At 39.1% G+C, this 17,309-nt stretch overlaps 1 protein-coding gene across 2 annotated transcripts in view; it reads right to left on the bottom strand.

Moving 5' to 3' along the window:
- Positions 1-3,271: 3,271 nt before the first annotated feature.
- Grm5 (glutamate metabotropic receptor 5) overlaps positions 3,272-17,309 on the bottom strand; it is a 483,320-nt gene continuing 469,282 nt past the window's right edge. For both annotated transcript variants that reach the window (XM_055623260.1, XM_055623259.1), the window contains one exon: positions 3,272-6,596. In XM_055623260.1, the coding sequence (XP_055479235.1) occupies positions 5,690-6,596 (907 nt within the window). In that variant the 3' untranslated portion in view covers positions 3,272-5,689. The remainder of the gene's footprint in view (positions 6,597-17,309) is intronic.

Raw genomic sequence — 17,309 nt, 5'->3', positions numbered from 1 at the left:
CCTCCTCCTTCTCTTCTTCTTTTTCTGGATTGATTTTTCAAGACAGGGTTTCTTTGTGTGGCCTTGGCTGTCCTGGACTTGCTTTGCAGACCAGTCTAGCCTCAAACTCACAGAGATCCTCCTGCCTCTGCCTTCACAAGTCCTGGAATTACAGGCATGAACCACCGCGCCTGGCTCCTGTATCACTTCTATCTAGGAATGTAGACATAACTGGAGAAGCTAATTTCACTTTTCTGGAGTTTATGGACTAACAATAATTGTAAGAAATACAATGTCTTGTAAGCAATAAAAAATACTATGTTTATGTTTGAGGAGATAGCTTTGTTAACAGTTTATATTAACCACTTCTCCAGCAGCCAAAAAAAGTAAATTTTTTTTCCCTAAAACTGACCATAGAAATAATACTGGCTAGCATTAAGTAGAAGTTAACAAAAACTTTTCTTTTTTTTTGTGGCACTCAATACCAAATTACTAACTTTCCTCAAAGATGATTTCAGAGTTTCATGTTAGCTCATTTAGTAGGTTTTCTTGGCATATGCTTTAACCTTAAAAATAACTTGTTGTATTTCTACACAAGACTGAGCATCACAGATTTAAACTGTCTGTGGAGTATTAACTGTGTGCTAAATATATTGATACTAATTCCACAAATAACAGCTCCTATATATCAAACACTCATCCATGGACCAAGAGCGCAAGAAATGAAAGCAACATTACATTTCCCCTCTCTTTTGCTTTTTCAAGAAAAAAAAAAAAAAAAAAAAGAATTGAGCTGTAAAAAAGTTAAACCAACCAATCTAAATATGATGTTGTTAGGGTGATAAATCTTTCTGTGTGTTCCCTGCTTTCTTTTTCCTTTAACTGGATTTGAGTGGTTTTCTATGATTCTGTTGAAGCAAGTCTCTCTTACATTTTGGAAGATAATTTTTTCTCTATTTTTTTTCAGGCATCTCACTTTTAGGTCAATTTCGTATGAATGACTTGTGAAGAATAGAACATTACAAAGGGCAAATAGTGATAATGTAGAAAATTGGCTACCTTGTTGAAGATTAAGTATATTCTGTATAATAAGTACATGCATTTATATCTCTTTTATAGATTATGTTTGAGTGTAAATGCCAACTATTGTAAACTCAGAGAGGATATATTTTTAAACTGTACCTTTTTTTTTTGTAAATCAAGTCAAATACATGTTCTACTTTGACATTTTCACTTATTAGTATTCAAAATATAAGTGTTAGGAGTCAAAATTAAAAGGAGATTTGACAATGTTTTTCTTGGAAAGGTATATAGATATTATGTGCAGCGACCCACCCTTACAAACAAAATTACAAAATTACAAAGATATGTATAAATGGACACTCAAGTAAACATGTAAATGTGTCTACAAGTGTTTTACACACACACACACCTTGTCAATTTCGTATGTGTAATATTAACAGCATCCAGACAGATAAGTTCAAAAATACTCCTGTATTTTGTATGCCTAGCTAAAAAAAAAAAAAAAAATTCAGTGGTCCCTGTCTTATTTTCTTAAAGTAAATATGTATATCTTTAAAGGGACAGAATCTATGTTTGGTTTGTGGTTGCTTTACTTTAATTTATTATCCAGTGATCATAACTCAAACGTGTGTGCTATTCTCAGGAAATACCTTTAGAACAACATTTTAAGCATTTGAGGGGAATAATCTTGAAGTCATATCATAGTTTCTTTTTTAATAGTTTCCAAAAATTAACTGGCTTCACAAACACCAACTATAATGTGATTTAGACAACTGAGAAGCAGGCAAGTATATTTTAAAATGCTAAAATAAAACACATTTATACAAGTACAAAGCGAAACAATGCTGATAAAAATGTTAAAATTTATGAAAAAAATCATTTGCAATTCACATCAAAATAATTTAACATTCTCTATTATTTTAATAGTACAAGCTGCAACAACAGAAGAACAGATTGTGCACACAGTTTTAAAACCAAATCAGTTCTGAGTGCAGAAAAAAATAAGTACAAGCACTTGTAGCCCACACAAATATTTTAGTATTGGCACCATCTCTCTAAACATCTATATTCTATATAGATTTCTAATTACAACATCACCAGCAGCTGCCATTGAATTCTAGAAAGACACACAATATACATAGTATATTTGTTCACATTGGGAAGATCAGTGAAATCCAGCCAACTGTTTTATACATGCCCCATTCTTCAATAAACATTAGAAATTCTCCCAGGCCTCAGACACTCTTCAAAGTAACTTCTGAGATATCTTTATATTTTCACTGATCTATATTTTTCACAGTATAAAATTGTAAATGGTAACTATAGAGATTCTGACAGCTTGAGGGTTATTAATAAGCTGCTGCTAAATGTGAACTCATATAATAACTTTGAAGTCTCCAGACCATGTACACTTTGCTGGGAGACTAGCACAGGATTTTTTTTTCTTCTTTTTTTCTATTTTATTAAAAAGAGTGTTTTATTCCTGGTTTGGAAGTCACAGACTGCAGCAGAGCCATTGTACAATGCATTTACAGTCATAAATAGCTCCGAGTCTTTCTGATTACTTGCTGGTAAGTCAGTCATTTGAAAAAGACTATTACGTTCAAAGATTAGCACATTTGGAGATTTGCCTTGTCCTTCTCCTTTGAGTCTGTCAATTTTCTTATGAGTTTCCTCTCCTGATCTCCTTCCTGTTCCCTATGTCTAGCCCCAGCCAAACACAATCTTCTCAGGCTCACTCCACTCTTTTTAACAGGAAGGTGAGTGGACCTCTTAGATGATAAACTTAATTAAATGAGGTCTTTTTCTTTTTTTTCCCACCAAGGCCAAATTCTCCTTCAGGCCACTTTAATGGTTTTTACCATTCTCACTCTTCTTTTTAGTTACACAGGGTCCAACTGATTTATCACCGGGTCCCCGGAACAAATTGTTATCAAGGAAACTCAGTAAGAATAGGTACCCAAATAAATTTGGAAGTTTATATTCTAGCCCTAAAATAAATATTTAGTTCTTTTTATATTATATTTATTACTTGGAACCTGGTATTAGAATTAGCAAAGAGAGTTAGTGTGATTCCAAAGTAAAAGATTTCAAAGATGTATTACTGGTATTTGCAATATACAATGTATTCAATGAAATGGCAAATGTTATGGTAACATATAAGAAAAATAACTATTTTCTTCTAATTGAATAAATAATTTTGTCACAGTTGACTTTGCTATCACAGGCGAATTGCATTAAATTAGAATTCTTAGTGCAATCCCTGATAATGTAGTAATTTTTTAAAAATAATGTCATGAAAATTATAGAAGAAAATTGTGGATGAAAATGTCAAAGGAATAAAACTTGCTGCACGTGAAAATAAAACAGAAAATCAAGGTAAGAGTCAATGAAACAAAATTTGCAACTCAGAAAGTAGAGCATATGTAGAAAGATATTAACATCTAAGAAACCAGACACTAACCCACCCCAGGCAAACGCTATTTTATTGATGGATACAAAGGGGTATTGACATATCAGAATATTTGCTTGGATTTTTAGGTAGAGGCAGGCATTTGCTTTTAATGAAGCTATGCAAGTTAGCTAGATTTCTGTTTGAAAAAATCTCATTACTACTTGGGATCACATTGCCCTGATAATGTTATTTTCAAATCTGATTTAAGAAGCTTGATTAAAAAAGAAGTTTGATTCACTTCAAGATAATAATCTTATGAATTATTATTAGCTTTTAATGTGTTAATATGGAAGGTTTGATTTAAAATTTCAAATAAGAACAGGTGTCAGAAAAGCAATTTCAATAGTTTTTAAACCATAAATACTTAAAACTGGAGAATGACAGATTAGGCCAATGAATAGACATCTAGTTTCAATTTGTTTTTAAATCAGATGGCAAACAAAAACAAGCAAAAACAAAAAACCCAAAACCAATAGCAACCAAAATCAAAGCCAACCAAGGAATGACAAAATTGTCAAGGATACTGAAATAAGAATTTTAAAGTTCTAGTTAAATTTCTCTCTGCCAAAAATATACTTCTTTCTCACGGCAAATCTTTCTTATAAGGCTATCTTTAGTATAAGGCTGGGTCAACTGAACTTTAAATTTACAGGATACCTCCTCCTTTTATTACTATCTTTATTTAAAAGTCAAGAACATTTGGTACCTGAGGATTGCTGCAATGGGACCAATAAAAAGATGACAGTAGTTTTAGGTCTTCAGTTACAGTTTCTACCTATATGAGCCCACCAACATGAGTATGTTTTTATTGTAACTCTAAAACTCTTTTCTGCAATATTTAAAAAGTGACAATATGAATTGCACAAAACCACGTTAATAACTATTTTAAAAAGTAAAGGATAGTATTTGCTTTGCCTTTTTCTTGGAATGGCTGAGAAAGACTGTGTAGTTGATATTAAGGTTCCTCTGTTTTAGTATTCTGTATTGCTTTGAAAACATCTACATTTGTCATAGTTCTTAGCTGCCCCATGTAAGCAGCCAAGAAAAGAGAAAATCACTACTCAAGGGCATTAACAAATGTTCGGCTGTGCCAACTTTCCTGTTATTGTTATTATTATTATTTTCAACAACAATCCCTCTAATTATAACATCTTCACGGGGTCTATGGACTACTCTTCCAGAGGTGGGACTTGGGGTAAGACAGCCACCAACAACAGAGGATCTCTTTGTATATCAGGTTCTCAAAAGAAACGAATGAGGAAGCTCATTGCGCATCTTACTATTTCAGCTGGCAACACTAACACAAGGGCATTTATAAGGAGGAGTGCCTGTGTTATCATGAGAGAGAGCCAGGCTATAGCTCATGTATTATTATTACAAAGAGAATTTCCAGCTACACAATGCACCCCAGTGAGGGAATTACAAAACAGTGTTCCAGAAAATATTATTATTTTTTATTTTTTGCTACTCCAGGATTGATTGGCAACATGGTGAAAGAGTCCAGAAATCTTGCACTGGTTTTCTCGGTTAATGGAAGTGAATCCGAAATAACTAAGCGGAATCCAGGATGCAGGCTTTTGGAAGAGTATTTCACAGCCCGATTTCAAAGTCTTTGCTAGAAACTCTCTGTACGCTAGCACAACACTCACTACCCGTTTGTGTTACGTAGGAGACTCACAAGCCCAGTAAAAACTGGGCCCTATTATTAGCTTTTCAAGGTCTGCATGGAGGGACCAGGGAAAGAAGGAAAAAAACAGAAAGGTTGACTTTTTGGTCCCAGATTTTTTTGAGTTTTTTAGAAAATGTACATTCAATGTTTGGTGACTCAGACTCTTCTGGGAAAATGAAGTAAACAAACAATACTGTCTACAATTGCTTATTAACTCCACTTTTCACCGCTCAGGGTGTTTCACACTGTTGCTGCCTCAGAGCAAAGCACTTGGTATTGTAACTGCTTCAGCCTCTCCCGGTCAGCGCTCCACAAACAGAAGCAGTGTTTCTTAAAAGCCCATGTTTTCTAAGGCCACTAGAAGATAATCTGCCAGAAGATGTGTAATTGGTGTCGTCATCGGCTGTCGTGAAATAGCACTATTGATCTTGTGTATCCACTGTGTGTGCCCTTGGCCTCTTCCACCTCAGGTTCCCTGTTGGGGTGACTATGGGTGTCGCTGCGCCCACGTGTGAACACCGAGGTCTGCTGCTCACGCCTATCCTGGGGAAGTTTCCAGTGTCTCACAACGACGAGGAACTCTGCGTGTAATCTCTGATGATGAGAGTGTCATATTTGGGAGAGGATGGGATGCAGAGGGCCGATTCAGAGACCGGAGAGTTTGGGGTGGTGCTCCCCGAGTCCACCGAGTCCCTGAAGGGCGATGGCGGAGTGAGGGCCACCAGCTCCTCCAGGTCCGCTTTGCCTGGGGCAGCCTCAGCTCCTGCGGGCGTCTCCTGGGCAGGCGATGCCCCTGCGGCCTGCTGAGCTCCTCCGGTCACCTCGATGGCCGGCAGCGGCTGGATCTCCGCGAAGGTCGTCATGGTCGTGGGCAGCTGGATCTCTTTGGGAATCAGGTAAGAGGAGCAGATGGGGGCGCCAGCAGGCCCCGGCGCCGCCGCGGTGGACAGCATCATGGAGTTGAGCTCGGTGATGTTGGCGGTGAAGCGGGTCACCACGCTGCTGATCTGCTCCATGAGCGAGGCCTGGGATGAGCTGCTGCGAGCCGCGGTCTCGGAGTGCAGCGACGGCGCGTCGTCGTCTGTGCGCCCCGCCGCCGAGCCCGCGAGGTGGCTCAGCGTGCTGATGGGCGAGGGCGAGCGCGGCCTGGCGGTCGCGGGAAAGCGCTCCTCGGCCTCCCCGACGTCGTACAGAGCCTTGGGGCCCGCGTCGGGCGGCTCCGGGCCGCCAGCCACGGCGCATCCTGCGTTACCAGCGCCCGCTGCCCCGGGGCCCGAGCCCCCGCCGCCCGCGCCCGCGCCCGCCCCCGCCCCTGGCCCGCGGCTCTCCGTGCTCTTGGGGAAGGGTTTGATGACAGCTGTCTGGTTGGGGTTCTCCTTCTTGTTGATGTGGACCGACAGTCGCTGCCACAGGTGCTGCCCCCGGCTGCTCTTCTCATTCTGGGCCCATGTCACGGATTTCCCGTTGGAGCTGCAAAGAGAAGAGAGGGAAGGGTGAGTCAGCATATGCCCTACCAGCCTTCCATGTAGCTTCCCCAATGGTGGGAGGTGATGGGGGCACGCTATAGTCCTTGAAGGGATGACCACAAGGACAGTGTGGGAAGAGATCGTGTTTGGGTTAAGAGGTGCTTTTCCTAGCCCTCGCGTGTGCTCTTATAGCAAAGGTATCAAATATTAGGATGACACAGCATTTGTCATCGCCATGGATGCAACAATGTTTTATGCTGCAAAGGTGGAGGTTGGCACCGTCGTGTTGTGTGTAGAAAAGCCTGGCATGGAGCTTCTTAGGTTTAGCAGCCTCCCGATGGGAACACTAATTAAATCAAGACCTCGACTCACCAGCAGTTATGGGAAGGAAGGAAAGGTCAAAGAGTGGGGATTACCAGGTAGTAGGCAGCGGCTCCTGCTCAGTTTTTATTCTGCAGGAGGGCGTAGATACCTAGGGATTGCTGTGCGAACGCCTGACTTTGCACATAGTTTTATTTAGTCTGGTTTATCTACTGGAAAACATGAATTTCACGAAGACACACAAATTTCTAATTAATTAAAATTTTCTACACCACAGGACTTCTTCCTATAATTTGATTTTAGGCCTGCAACTTGAATAATATATTCTACCAGAGAAATTGTGGCGCCTTGCCTTCAGCAATGTGTAGCAATCTAAAATGAGGGTCTTGATGAGTTTCACCTGGCGGAAACGAGGTTCTGAACGCCTTCTTTACCCTTTCCTCTCCCAGGCAGCCCCTGTGCTCCGAAGGCTACTCTAATGAAAATGGAGATAATGCCTCAACTTCAGAATCTGCATCCTTCTTTCTGCCGAAATGACCAGACTATCCACTCCATCCTAAACATTATGGTGGCCAGAGAATATTGCCTGCCTCACAGGGATAGCTCACGAAGGGATCCTTATGTGAATCCCCATGAGGATAAATTGAAAACGAGAGGGTGTCTGTTACTTTTGGTCTATCAAGTATTTTTCAATCCAATATAACTAATATGTTAAAGAGTGAAAATTTCTCTCAAGCAGTGGTTATTACTAAACTTAGTTTGAGTAAGTGAACTTAATTGTCTATGGACTCATCCATCCCAAATATCAAATGTGCCCTCAGAAGATTCCAGTATTCTGCACTGGACCTGAGCATCAATGCGTTTTATAAGAATTTTGTTCTGCTCCGTTCTCACTAAAATGACTCTGAAGCATGTGCTTGTTTCATAAGCTGAACAACCCTGGCGGAAAGGTGTGCTTCCCTTTCGGGTTCCATTGCTCCTGTGGCCTCCTTGTTGGAGGGCGTGGCTGATTTTGCTCAGCAGAGGCCTGAATTCGTCTACTTTGAGGTTTCCTGCTTGCACCTGCCAGAGCACCTGAGCAGAGAAACTTCCCTGATAACAGACCAGCCTTCCCACAGCTCCCTTAGCAGTGTTCTTCTTGGCTCGTTCTAATTCCGCTCAATGCGGAATTATTATCTCTTTGCACTTGCAGATTTCCTCTCTCTGCTCCTTCATGTGACCTCACATGCTGTGCAATCTCCAGAATTCAGAGTGAAGTGTCCCCCACCCCACCGCTCTTCTGGCAAGAGAGGATGAGGCATTTCCAAGTTTGCAGATAGCTGTACCTCTGCAGTAGCAGAAGGGATGCTTCTGGATGCCTGACTTTCCTTCTAATAGTTTCAGCACTGACTTTTCCATTTTGCATTAACCTGACTTGGAGTTTGTAGTGCATGACTCTCTTCTTCCTAAGTGTTCATTAACTTCTGCAGCACAGCAACAGCAGAAGTGCCCAGGTTATTTATGGGGTTTGATTGATAGGATGGTTACCAACTAGTCCCAGTTCTTTTAACAGCAACCCAAGAAACAGGCATCTGGAGAGTGGTAATTAGACTTCCAGGTCACTGCACCCATTTTAATACAAAGCATGGACAAGAAAACAGAAGTGTAACTGGACCATCTCTTCCAAGTTTTACCCCAGGGATGCTTCAACTTCTAGTAGGAAGGTTTTGAAAACATATATTTTTAAAACTTTCGCTCTCGTTCCTTCCCCTTCTCTCTGCAGCTCTTAAACTTACTGTGACAGAATGTAACTTCTACGCTAACACCGTCAGTCTTTTATTTCATGACCCATCATGCAATGAGATAGTATGTTCAAAAACCTTTGGCCAAATACATAATAAAACAATTCTAAGGGCAGAGAGAGGGAGAGAGAATTATCAGGGCATTGTGACAAGATATAAAAGATACCAGAGAAACAGAGTCCAAGTATGAACACTTCTCTTCTCTCTGGAATGTGAATGAACTACTTTTTGCTAGAAAAAAAAGGAACCTAATAAGAAAGAAAGCCTACTTGGAAAAGAGATCTTAAAACCTGGGTTTTTAATTTTGGATCTGCCATCTAAGATGCTTGGAAAAGAGAAAGCATTTTATCTGCCTCAATTCAGAAGCAGTTTTCTTCTAACTGGTAGAAGTTGTCTTGAGCATTATGTGAGAAAATGCAGGTGAAAAGGTGTGGTAAATAGTAGATGTGCCTTGTTCCATGTGAGCATAACATTTTAGAAAAAGAAATCTCTATATTCAGTGCTATTTTTCTGGGTTACAGGAGAAGAGAATTTTGTGAAAAGTAAACAGCTTGTAACATTATAAAGTTTTCTCCATTGTTTCTTCATCTGACTGAAATTCCACAGTCTTGTGGACAAGCCCACCTTCAACTTTATTATCCTACACCAGTTTCTTGGGTGATCACACCCAGGACACGTTCTTCCTGAATGCTCTTACTGCCTTCCCTTACTGCTGCTGCCTTGCTCTTCCCCTTTTGCCTAAGGACATCTTGTCTTCCCTACCCTCCTCTACCTTAGTCTCTCTCTCTCTCTTTTGTTTCAGCATAATTGTCTTGGAAAAAAAATCTCTCCTCCTAACCCATACTCAGTTGGATTCTTGTAACCACAACTTTAGGCATGTAAGAACTCTGCCGTATATCTTCCCTATCTTCCGGGCCCAGATTAAGTTTTGAGATCTGATCCTGGCTGATGTTGGCAGACTAACCACTTAAGGTCTTTGCACTCTTTCATTATCAGCAAAGAGTCGGAGAATAAGCATCTACTCACATTACTTATAGAAGAAACCTGGGTGATCACACTGAAGAGTGTATTCAACCAAGCACAGCATCTTTGCAAATGCAGAGGGTTATTCATCATCATTACATCTTCTGTTCACATGAAGTAACATTTATTGATTACTTCAGCTGAGAGCATTTGTTTCAGCTGAAGGATTATACGTTTGTTTTTGTGGACTGAGGTAAGAAAAAAGCAAGGGAATTTTTCATTACCTGGCCATAGCATTTTATACAGTGCATGCATTGGGTTTCAGAAGAGAAGTGGAAGAGGAAGGGTCAGGACAGTTCCTCCAACTGGAGAGGATAAAATACCACTTCTTGTTCTTCCAAAGAGTGTTAATCCCTTTCAAAGCATAATATTGTATAGTCTAACATCTTCATTTTATGACACTTTTCTCTTTATTGACTAAAAAAAAAAAAAATTCTTAATGATTTTGAGAGGTGTCATTGGATGGTTAGATGTCTTTGTTTACATCTCAGGGCTGCCAAAATGGCACCTTTTACCTGTATTCTCAGCAGTAGTTCTTCATCCCTTCTGCGTAGGACACTTAAATAATTTACTTATTTCAACAGGCTCTGAATGTCAGGTCAGTGACCTCATCACTCTCTCTATTCATCTGCCCAAATCTGAGGAAATTAGAGCATCTCGCCCCGGCATGCCATCATTAGGCAGTACACATCAGAGTCTGACAAGCACAAAGGTCTGTGGAATATATAATGTTTGCGTTAATATTAAATGGATTTGAAGAATCTGTGCGGTTCTGTTCTTCCCCAGAGTTAATTTAGGGTTGTGGTGTGATAAAAAGGAAGCATATAAGCACTAGTTTTTTTTTTTTTTCATTTTGCTGATAAAAAAAATAAAACAAACCCTAACATTTTTTGTTGAATGGTTTATTAGTACCTTCCTAACATGCAGAATTTCAGGCCATAAAAAATTAAACACACCTCCTAAAAGTTATTTTTTAAAATGGTATTCATTAATGAACCTCTCTTGTTTGTGTACTTTGGTTTTGGGGTTAGTCAGAAGGTACCATGATTATGTCCTACCTAAGACAAAAAAAAAAAAACATTTATAAAAATGAAACACTTGAAACGTCCTTAGCTAATAATGCCTATGTAGAATTACATCCGAATATAATAGGCTAATGAAAAAAATCATAAATTGAGACCATTACAGGCAGAAAATTTGCAAGAGTAGTTAGTTGTTTGAGAAATCATTTGTCAATGCTTTCTAAAAAAAAGTTTTCTTGAATTACAAAGCATTTAAGTTTTATAAAAAAAAAGAATTTAATATTATGTTTAGAATTTTCCAAAGTAGGTAAAATAATTTATATTTTAGCTTTGCTTAAAGCTGACATCTTGATTTTTAAAATTACACTAAGAAATGTTCTATAGTATTATGAAAATAGAGACATGATCCATATAAGTTTCTTCAGTTACCCCCAAACATATTTAAAAAGCTATCTTATTGACAGAATATATTTAAATAGCTCTAGTGATGTATGTGTTAAGACTTACATGCGGGGAAAAAATTCCCTTAACTACAGGAAAATTAAGTCAAAGGCTAAATTACCAAACACAAATGCAAACTAAAAATGACACCATTTTCTATGTGTGTAACATTCTATAAAGCGCTTTTAGGAATTATCTGATTGTCATGGTGTGACTATCAAGGGATCAATGCTGTTATAGGCCTTTAAAAATCTGGTACAACCAAAATTCAGTGAGATTAGTGTTCAGTGGCTTACCCTACACAGAGTAAATAAACGACCACATGAGACAAACATCATGACTTACAGTTCTGATTTCAGGGCTCATGGTCTTACACTATACAACACACACACACACACACACACACACACACACACACACTTTCCTCATTTTATAGGTAGTGTTTGGAAATAGTGTGTGCTTTGAGTAAATGAGGTAGCCATTTGATTTATACTCTGTTTTACCTCATGTCTCAGCACTTCTTAGCCATACAGTCACTATACAGGCCAAAAGCTCCTTACACACCTTGCTGGTCTTTAATTCTAGTACCATCTGTTGATCAGGTGCCAACACTTGTCAGATATAATGACTAGATGCCTCGTTGACGGTATTCAAAGCCAACACTCATATATGTTAACTTTATGTGATAGGTTATCAGTCTTTTTATGTGTTGATGCAATAAAACCACTCTTCTGGATAGTTCTCGTTCTCTCTGACTTAGTTTTGTAATTTCAATAAATGGTCCATGCTCTAATTGTATGAGTAATCTACCGTCAAACTATACCAAAACTGTTGACATTTGAGCAAATGTAGGTGCAGTGGTTTGAAGGAGAACAGCCCCCACAGGAAACCAACTATTATTCTGTAAAGTGACCCTTAATGACATACTTCTATACACTTAGAGCACTGTTTTGCTCAGCCATTACAGAGAACCCTCTTCTTGCAGTTGATAGGAACTAACACAGAGACACACAATTGAACAACATGAAGAGAGTGTTTTAGAGCCCTAATTTTTAAGTATTTTTTTTTTATCAAACTTATTGAAGCAGAGATGAGGGGGTATATGCAGAAGAGGAGGTAAGAAAGAGTGTAAGAGTCAGTGGGAATGGATGACAGTAAGAAAAGAGTGCTCTCCAGACACAACAGGACGGATGCTCATACGAACTCACAAAGGGAGCGGCAGTACCGTGATGGTTTGTATAGGATGAAGCCAGATTGAGTAGATTGAGTATGAGTGCTGAGAGAAGAAAGTGGACAAGGGCTCCCACCCCTAATCAAGGAGCTATCTGCAATTTATACCACCAAACACACACACACACACACACACACACACACACACACACACACAGTTTTCTTCCGTGGAGACTTACTCAGTATATGAACCACAGTTCGTGGCAGGCCTTATACGCAGGAGTAGACACCCAACATGAAATGAAGTCAACAGTGTTTTTGTATTCATTTTGTCTCATATTGCTTTCTATGGGCATTAAAAAAAATGTATTGGTCTTTTGCTTGTGTATTTTAGCTATCAATTTTGTGGTTTTGAGGTGTGTGTGTTTCTTGGTTTATCTTTATTTATCAAAGAGAAAGTGAATGAAAGGGGATGGAGTTGAGTGGGTGAGAAGAGTCTGGAAGGAGATACGGGGGAGAGCAATCATGACCAAAAGACACTGTCTTAATTTTTTTCAATAAAACTGTGTAGGAATAAAATAATTAAAATGGAAATGGTTCCCCAGAGACTGATACATTTGGATACTTGGTCCTCAGTTGAGAGAACTTTTGGAGAAGGATTAGAAGGCATGGAATTGCTAGAGGAGGTGTGTGATATGTGTGGGCTTAGGTTTCAAAAGCCCACGCCATTTCCAATTAGCTTTCTCTGCATCATGCTGATGGATCAGATGTAAGCTCTCAACTACTGCCTCAGTAGCTGCCTGCCTGCTGCCCTGCTCCTTGTCCTGATGGTCAGGAACCGTGAGGCCCACATTTAATGATTTCTTTTCTAAGCTGCTTTGGCTCTGGTGTTTTATCATAGCCATAGAAACCTTAAGACAATAGACAAAAATGATGGCTGGCATCTTTACAAGCATTTTTTATTCATCAATGTTTTTTTGTAGATGATAATTATTGATAAGTAAGACTTTTTTTCAATCGTGATAGAAAATGAATGTAAAAGAGGAAATAGACACAAAAGAAGGGGATCAGTATTTAGTTACAATATTTTGACATGATGAGTTGTTTTTCCTTTTGCTCTTACGTTGAAATTAAGAAGAATATAGGAGGTGGAAGGCTGCAAAGGGTAAAAACAGTGGGAAATAGTGGAACATGAGAACAAGAGTTCAGTTAACAGGGATTTGACGTGGAACAGATAACAAAGAATTTGAAACTCCAGAGAAAACCATCTTCCCACCATGGAAGAAATGTACCCAGACTTCAGGGATTAATGGAAATAATGAAATGCCAAGAAAGTGAAAGACAATGCTCTCCATTAAGAAAGCAGAATCCAAAGTCCAGAAACCCACAGAGAATGTTCAAGAGATTGCCAATGATCTTGTTTGACTTTGTAGGAGTGGTGTAGCAGTCAATGCTTCAAAAGGTAGACTTTGGACTCTTGTCTGCTCTAACAATTCTGTTTAGGTACCTCCACCTTAAGACTCTACGCCCCTCCCCCCAACACACACCCTTCTTATACTATTTGAATAAATTACCAGTAATTTGCTTTGGGTTTTTCATTGTCAGAAGCAGATATATGATATAACATAGACCAAAGAAGTTAGTCTGATTGCTAGGTGCAAATGGAGTCTAAAAGCTCATCTTATAAATGAGCAAAGAAAGAGACACTCAAGATCCATTTCTATTCTAGTCTTCTATTTATTTAATGCTATTCTTTGATCTTTTCCTGCACTGTTTGACTTTAGGCACCACTATCTATTATCTTCTTAAGCTTTCTTCACTGCTTCGCCCATTGGCGGTGTTTCAAATTTAGCACCACTTCCATACAGGAAGATGTTAAAACCTAACTGATATTTTGCTAAGCTAATTGATCCCTGGGAGACTGAAGACCAGAGAAATGACTTAAGCAAAACAGAGCTATTCAAGAAGTAGTTATGCTGGTATAGGAATGCTGTGTCATGATGCTAAAGTTTAAATGAATTGACAGAGTGAAAATGACATGGAATGTACTGGTGGGAAAATTTTGGGAGGAAAACAAATTGCTTTTGTCCATTGGGTTTTTCTTCTTAGCATGAAGAAAAAAAAAAACTCAGAAAAAAGTTGCTACCGAAAAAGAATATTTCAAGGAAAGATTTGCAAATGAAGTGCAGCTTAATGTAGTCTAAAGACTAGGGACTTTAAGTAACATAGATAAGCAAAATCCACTCATGTTCATATTGCATATTTGACAGACAAATGTACTCCACCAAGCCTATTGTCAGTTCCTGTGATGTAGATTTTTCTTCTTTCTTTACTTTCAGTGGCTGAATATTTCTATGTTAATTGCTCCACAGATTATTTCTCCTCAGGCCTTTAATGTCTGTTCATAGCAGCTTTATTTGTAATAGCCAGAATCTGGAAACAGCCTAGATATTCCTCAACTGAGGAATAGATACAGAAATTGTGGTACATTTACACAATGGAATACTACTCAGCAATTAAAAGCAAGTAAATCATGAAATTTGCAGGCAAATGCATGGAACTAGAAAAGATCATCCTGAGTGAGGTAACACAGAATCAGGAAGACACGTGTGGTGCACACTCACTGATAAGTGGATGTTAGCCATGTGATATGATATGATATGACATAATCTAATGCAATATAATGTAAGATAAGATAAGATAAGATAAGATAAGATAAGATAAGATAAGATAATGTAGCTATCCTAAAATCTACAAAAGCTAAATACTAAGGGGGACCTTAGGGAGGGTGCTTAAATCTCATTCAGAATGGCAAACAAGATAGACACCAGAAGAAGTTGAACAGAGGAAACAAGAGCCACCCAACAGGGGATCAAAGCAGATGCTGAAACTCACAGCCAAGCTTTAGGCAGATGCAGGGAGTCTTATGGAAGAAGTAGGTGGCAGGGACAGAAGGACATGAAGGGCATAGGAGTCCCACAATAGAACAACAAAGCTAAAATATCTGAGCCCAGGGGGTCCTGCTCCCCTGATGTAACAACCAAGGACCATGCATGGAGAGGACCTAGACCCTCTGCTCAGATGCAGCCTATAGACAATTCAGTCTCCATGTGAATTCCTGAGTAAGGGGAGCAGGGGCTGCCTCTGTCATGAATCCAGTTGCCTGCTCTTTGTTCACTTGCCCCTGTCAATGAGGCCTTATCAGGCCACAGAGGATGAGGATCTAGGCAGTTCTGATGAGATTTGATAAGTTAGGGGCAGATGGCAATAGTGGAGAACTCGTCCTTTCAGTGGACTAGGGGAAGAGGATGGAGGAAAGACAGAGGGAGATAGGGCTGGGATGAGTTGAAGGAGAGAGCTTCAATTGCAATATATAATGAATAAACTGTGAAAAAAATTTAAAAAATGACATAAGCCAGTTTATTTTATGATTTTCAGTAAATTCCTCACCATGCCAGTCATTTAACATTAACCTCAGATGTATTTCTCTCACCTGTAGGAAAAATAATTTATGCATATGAGAAAAGACTAGAGTACTGTGCAGTACACAGTAGTTCAAGAAGTTACTGCATATTTGTATATTTTATATCTGTGTAAATGAGGATGCTAATTTAAGATTGGATATGGGGGAAAGACAGTAAGACTCATGGAAGTCCTGATCCATCTTGAACAGCCACCTGTGTGTTGCACTGAAATGGTACACTCCTTTTCCTCAGCAAACCTTGAATTGCACAGAATTGAGTGCCTTAGCCTTTCTATTAATTTAACAATGACTACTATGCTGTTGCTGAGTTCTCTAAGATGATATTAAATATTTATAACTACTGAAATGTAATCCTATAGATACTAGGTGAAATCAGCTATTCAACTGATTGAAAGCTAACTCTTTGTGAAACTAGTGCAGTGAAATATCAACAATAAAAATTCCCTTTTGTTTTAATAAAATAAGTGCATACTACCTTCCTTTTTTTTTTTTTTTTTTTTTTTTTGCACTGGTGAGGTGCACATCTATCTTCTCATCTATCTATTTATTTGAAGAAAAGGAGCCCTTTCTCGGAGACATTAACCATGATTCTCTTTCATGGGTAAATATTAACATATCAGAACACAGAATCCAGCAACTCTTCTCTGTGTCCCTGCGGAGAATGGAAATAGTAATATCCATTATTGAGCTTTACTCATCTCTGAGGAGGGCGGGCATCTGTATGTGAACTCACAAGGCAGCAACAACAGGGTTGAGAGAATACGCATATGCAACGTCTATGAGACTTCACTAGTCAGGGTCTCTTTTCCTTCGTCAGTCAGACGGATTCTGACACAAATTTAGACTCTACACGGAAAATAACAGTTCCACAATATTCAGACATGTTCGCACACAAACTGTGAGTTTAAAGAGAGTATAGAAACCCGGTACTTCATGATGTTGGTGTGTTGGTAGGTACTTGTGATGGTCCGGAAGGCTCACCCTAAATGTGGCAGATACTATTTCATGAGCTCAGGTTTCAACCTGAATAAAATGAACAGAGCAAGCCAAGCACCTGCACCCATCATCCCCTGCTTCCTGACTGTGGATGCAATGTCACCAGTTGCCTAAAATTCCTGTCACCCTGATTTCCTCATAGTGATGGACTATACCCTCAACATGGGACTCAGATAAAAATTGTCTTATTTAAGTTCTTTTAGGTCAGCTGTTTTGCTCCAGGGCAATGGTAAGAGTAACTAAGGCAGAGAACATAGGTCTATGGCCCTGACAATAGAGCACTGTAAGATGATGTGACAGGGTCAGCTCTCCTGCCACTATAGCATTGTTGAAATCTCTTCGGCAGCCACCAAAGCTCAGGGGCAATCATTCTAGATATGAATTTTCCAGATATGTTTCCTATAGTTTCAGTAAAGAAACCAGGCATTGGAGGTGCAGAATGCCCCTACTGGGTTTCTGTGGTCATTCAAGTTTCTTTT

The sequence above is a fragment of the Psammomys obesus genome, unplaced genomic scaffold, assembly GCF_907164565.1.
Source record: "Psammomys obesus unplaced genomic scaffold, mPsaObe1.curated_primary_1811, whole genome shotgun sequence".
In the NCBI taxonomy this organism is placed as follows: Eukaryota; Metazoa; Chordata; class Mammalia; order Rodentia; family Muridae; genus Psammomys; species Psammomys obesus.
Note: the sequence above shows the minus strand (reverse complement) of the source record. Positions and strands in the feature narration are given on the sequence as shown.